The following is a 5,395-nucleotide window of genomic DNA, read 5'->3' as shown; positions in this document are numbered from 1 at the left end:
CATGTCTTCATACCCAAAATTAAAGGTAGACCCCTGTGCAGGCACCAAGTCGTTACTGACCCATGAGATGACATCACCTCTCGATGTTTTCACAGCAGACGTTTTACGGGGTGGTTTGCCATTGCCTTCCCCAATCATCTACACTCCCCTCCCCCAGCAATCTGGGTACTCATTTGACCAACCTCAGAAGGATGGAAGGCTGAATCAACCTTGAGCCGGCTACCTGAACACAGCTTTTGCCTGGATAGAACTTAGGTCGTCAGCAGAGCTTGGACTGCAGCACTGCAGCTTTAACACTCTGTGCCACAGGGCTCCTTCATACCCTAATTAGCCGGGGGGGGGGGGGGAGGGTTAAACCAAGATCAAGTTTTTCTGCAAACTTGGAAGTTCCCCCTGGATTTGCAGAACCATGTATATCCCACATGGCTGGTCCATTGTTTAGATTTGGTTTTCCACAGGAGAGCCAAACTTCTGCTGTGAGATATAGGGATACTTCAGGGATTCACGGAGTTCTGTTGAGTTCCTTTCCAGAGCTGGTGCATGGGAATAGGTGAACTAGGCAACCACCTAGGGTGCCAGCTCGCAGCAGGGGGGGCAGGCACCCCCTCCCCACTCACACCATCCTTGAGCCTTTCTCAGCTCTGAGGAATTAGAGGAGTTCCCCCCAATCCCTCAGAGCTGAGAAAGAACAGTACTGGGTTTTCTTTCTCAGCTTTAAGGGATTGGAGGAACTTTTGAGGAGCTATCAGGTTGCTTTTGGCTGGCGGGGGGAGCAGCATATGCTAATAAATTATGCTAATGAGATTTGCCACCCGTTTTTTTACAAAATGACCCCTGCTTATACTGAATCAGACCTTCAGTCCATTAAAGTCAGCCTTGTCTACTCAGATCGGCAGCGGCTCTCCAGGGTCTCAGGCAGAGGTCTTTCGCGTCACCTCCTGCCAGATTTTTTAACTGGTGGTGGTGGGCATTGAACCTGGGACCTTCTGCATGCCAAGCGGAGGATCTGCCAGTGAGCCGCAGCCCCAAGGCCAAGGCTCTTGGGATTCTTTGTGGTTGATGAGTCTGGGTACAGAAGGGTTTTGACACAGCTAGCAGCCGGCTAGAGGAGCATTGCACGGAACTGTACCCACCTCCTCATCTCTGTCTCTACCCAGACATGCATCCCAAGGCATTTGCCTGCCTGCTGCTGGCCACTCTCATAGCCACCGGCCTCTCCAGATCCCTGTCTGCATCCCGTCAGGAAGACAGTAGATCAAATAAGCACAGGACGGCCCTGCTAGGAGCTGAGAGGACACAGAAGAGTGGCACTGGGAGGCTCATCCGACGGGAATGGCCAGGAGGTCTTTCTGTGGACCAGAAGCATCTGATTTCCCAGTTCCTGCCCCACATTTATGCAGGTAAGAGGTCTCTGGTGCGCTCCCTTTTTCTGCGTTCTCCTAAATTGAGAGCCGCCAACTCCAGGATAAATGCAGCCAGAAGGATCTTGGGAGCTATGTGTATTCAAGCTCTCTTCAGTTTGGTGTAGTGGTTAAGTGTGCGGACTCTTATCTGGGAGAACCGGGTTTGATTCCCCACAACTCCACTTGCAGCTGCTGGAACGGCCTTGGGTCAGCCATAGGTCTCATAGACCTTCTTCCCCTGTAGTGGTTAAGTGTGCGGACTCTTATCTGGGAGAACCGGGTTTGATTCCCCGCTCCTCCACTTGCAGCTGCTGGAATGGCCTTGGGTCAGCCATAGGTCTCATAGACCTTCTTCCCCTGTAGTGGTTAAGTGTGCGGACTCTTATCTGGGAGAACCGGGTTTGATTCCCCACTCCTCCACTTGCAGCTGCTGGAATGGCCTTGGGTCAGCCATAGGTCTCATAGACCTTCTTCCCCTGTAGTGGTTAAGTGTGCGGACTCTTATCTGGGAGAACCGGGTTTGATTCCCCACTCCTCCACTTGCAGCTGCTGGAATGGCCTTGGGTCAGCCATAGGTCTCATAGACCTTCTTCCCCTGTAGTGGTTAAGTGTGCGGACTCTTATCTGGGAGAACCGGGTTTGATTCCCCGCTCCTCCACTTGCAGCTGCTGGAATGGCCTTGGGTCAGCCATAGGTCTCATAGACCTTCTTCCCCTGTAGTGGTTAAGTGTGCGGACTCTTATCTGGGAGAACCGGGTTTGATTCCCCACTCCTCCACTTGCAGCTGCTGGAATGGCCTTGGGTCAGCCATAGGTCTCACAGACCTTCTTCCCCTGTAGTGGTTAAGTGTGTGGACTCTTATCTGGGAGAACCGGGTTTGATTCCCCGCTCCTCCACTTGCAGCTATTGGAATGGCCTTGGGTCAGCCATAGTTCTCATAGACCTTCTTCCCCTGTAGTGGTTAAGTGTGCGGACTCTTATCTGGGAGAACCGGGTTTGATTCCCCACTCCTCCACTTACAGCTGCTGGAATGGCCTTGGGTCAGCCATAGGTCTCATAGACCTTCTTCCCCTGTAGTGGTGAAGTGTGTGGACTCTTATCTGGGAGAACCGGGTTTGATTCCCCGCTCCTCCACTTGCAGCTGCTGGAATGGCCTTGGGTCAGCCATAGGTCTCATAGACCTTCTTCCCCTGTAGTGGTTAAGTGTGCGGACTCTTATCTGGGAGAACCGGGTTTGATTCCCCACTCCTCTACTTGCAGCTGCTAGAATGGCCTTGGGTCAGCCATAGCTCTTGTAGGAATTGTCCTTGAAAGGGCAGCTGCTGTAAGAGCTCTCTCAGTCCCACCCACTTCACAGGATGTTTGTTGTGGGGGGAAGGTAAAGGAGATTGTGACCACTCTGAGATACAAATCCAGTATCTTCTCTGGTCCTGCTTTCCTGCAGCTAGCCACTCATCCATCCACACAGACCAGCTCATCTAGCGCAGGGGTGTCGAACTCATGAGGGCCGAATCAGACATAAATGAGACCTTGTTGTGCTGAGCCATATTGGGTTGGACTGGGCCGTGTGTGTATCTATTTATGATTAGGTAGCAGAGACATACACTTTATAAAGGACACAGACAAACACAAAGATTTTTTTAAAAAAAACAAAACAAAAACCTTAAAACATTAGTACTCGGTTCGAAAGTTGCTTTCTTTGTATTTCTCCCATGGGATCCAGGGAACTGGGCAAAGGAAGCTCTGGCTCTTTCCTTCCTTCCCCAGGGTGACCAGGAGAGGGAGGAGCCTCAGCCAATAGAAGGAAGAGTGGCTTGGCTCAGTAGCTGGGCTATGCAATTGAGAGGGCCTGGCAAAGCAAGCTCTCCCAAGGGAGAGCTTCAAACAGTGGAGGAAATAGAGGTTTTGCTCTGTAGCTCCTGTGCGATTGAGCAAGCTTGGCAAAGCAGGCCGTGCTGCAGAAGAGAGAAAGATGACAGCCAGATGCTTGGGGGCCTGATAGGAGCTCTCCAGGGGCCTGATTTGGCCATTGGCCTCATATTTGACACCCCTGATCTAGTGAGTTTAACACAGAAGGAAAAGCAGGGAGGAAGTTGGCATGCACACGAAAGCACACACCTTGAATAACACTTTGTTGGTCTTAAAGGTGCCCCTGTCCTCGAACTTTGTTCCAAGTCTTCTTCTCTCAGCCTCCTTGCCTGTCACCTCCTCGCTTCCTCCCCACCCCCCCACCCCCCCCCCGGAAAGAGGCAGAACAAAGCCCTTTCTGTGAAGCGGCTACCAGGACAAGGGGAGGGTTGAGTGAATTTCTAACCAGCTTCTTTGTAAAACTATCTCGGAAGCAAAAAAAAAAAAAAGACCCGGTGCCTTTTGGTGGGCTCTCCTGCGCCTTGAGGGGGAGGTGGCAGAAACTGCTACAGCCATATATATATTATAATGCAGCTTAAGTGAAAGCAAAGAAGAGGGGTCCCTTCCCGACCCCAGGGGTCTTGGTGGTGATGGAAAGTGCCACCACCAGGCCTCGTTTGGGGCAGGAGCTCACAGGAACAGAGCTCCGGAACCTCTGGATTTTATTGTGTTCTTTTCTTTCTCCCCCCCCCCCCCCCAATACTTGCTTCTGGGCTCCATTGTTCAACACCTCCCCCCCCCGGTCGAAATTTTGACAAACTTTCTAATATTTTCCCCCCACAAAAAAATGGGAACGTACCCAAAACATATAAAGCAAACAGATGGAAATCTTCATCATGCCCCTGTGGCCACATAGGAGAAAGTGATTTTAAAAGTATGACGGGAGTAAAGATTTATTACGACCATTAGAATTCAGGAAGCCTGTTAAGGCAGATGCTGAGCTGATAGAATTGAGTCCACCTTTCAGTGATGCCAGGGTGTGTGTGGAAGATGCAGATGAGTTGGGCTAATGAGCTCTGGCACCTCTTTTTCTACAACACGACCCCTGGCCAGCGCCTCCCCCCCCCCCAAGAACAAATGCACTGAATAGATTAAACACAACGAAGACGCTTCCAGAGCAGCTCCCCTGAACATCAAGCTGTCTGCCTGGTTCCTTCTCCACTCGCTACATTGAGAGTATCAATTCTTAGGATGTCAACAAGGTTTCAGAGTTCTCAGTTGCCAGGCTCCAGGTGATGACTGGAAATTTCCTGGGATTACGACTGATCTCCAGGAGATGAGTTCACCTGGAGAAAATGGACACTTTGGAAGGAGCGCTCTATGGCATTATACCCCATTGAAACCCCACCCTTCTCCAAGCTCCACCCTTCCCAGGCTCCACCCACCCAAATCTCCAGTTATTTCCCAAACTGGAGTTGGCAACCCTAGTTCTCAGTGAGCATTAGCAGGGCTTTTTTTGAGCAGGAACGCACAGGAACACAGCTCCAGCTGGTTTGGTGTCAGGGGGTGGAGCCTAATATGCAATTGCATTCCTGCTGGCCTGTGTGAAACAATGGTGACATCAGAGGGTGTGGCCTAATATGCAAATGAGTTCCTGCTGGGCTTTTTATACAAAAAAGCCTTGAGTTTTAGACTGCTGAAGACCTGGAACAGAGAGGGAGGGAGGGAGGGAGGGAGGGAGGGATGGATGGATGGATGGATGGATGGATGGATGGATGGATGGATGGGGCGTGGGTTTCCAGAGATTCAGGACAGCTTTAGCCAGCCAATGCCCTGCAACTCCCTTCAATTAACCACAGTGCTTCCTCCCAAACAGCAGAGCTTGCTGGGAAGGAGAATGCTGTGCAGATGGACGACGGCCTCCACAGCCGTGAGTATCCCACCTGGATGGACTGGGGACGCCGAAGCTTAAAGGATATGAATGATGATGCCTAGAGGATCAGCTACCCAAAGGAGTCTTTCCTGCCTTGGCCTCACTGTGCAGGGGGTGGAGGAGAGACACAGACAGTCCTCTTACTAGCCATTTGTCCTTTTCCAAATCTGTGTCTCATGCATGTTTGCATCAATTAAAAGCGTCCATGGTA

At 51.2% G+C, this 5,395-nt stretch overlaps 1 protein-coding gene across 1 annotated transcript; it reads left to right on the top strand.

Moving 5' to 3' along the window:
• Nucleotides 1-1,109: 1,109 nt before the first annotated feature.
• On the top strand, nt 1,110-5,395 carry LOC132584699 (gastrin/cholecystokinin-like peptide). The gene is made up of 2 exons (XM_060256593.1): nt 1,110-1,400; nt 5,128-5,395. The coding sequence occupies exons 1-2, from the start codon at nt 1,160-1,162 to the stop codon at nt 5,244-5,246; spliced, it is 360 nt and encodes a 119-aa protein (XP_060112576.1). The 5' UTR covers nt 1,110-1,159; the 3' UTR covers nt 5,247-5,395.

This window comes from Heteronotia binoei, chromosome 15, assembly GCF_032191835.1.
Source record: "Heteronotia binoei isolate CCM8104 ecotype False Entrance Well chromosome 15, APGP_CSIRO_Hbin_v1, whole genome shotgun sequence".
In the NCBI taxonomy this organism is placed as follows: domain Eukaryota; kingdom Metazoa; phylum Chordata; class Lepidosauria; order Squamata; family Gekkonidae; genus Heteronotia; species Heteronotia binoei.
The sequence above is the reverse complement of the archived record's forward strand: the minus strand, read 5'-3'. Positions and strand labels throughout refer to the sequence as shown.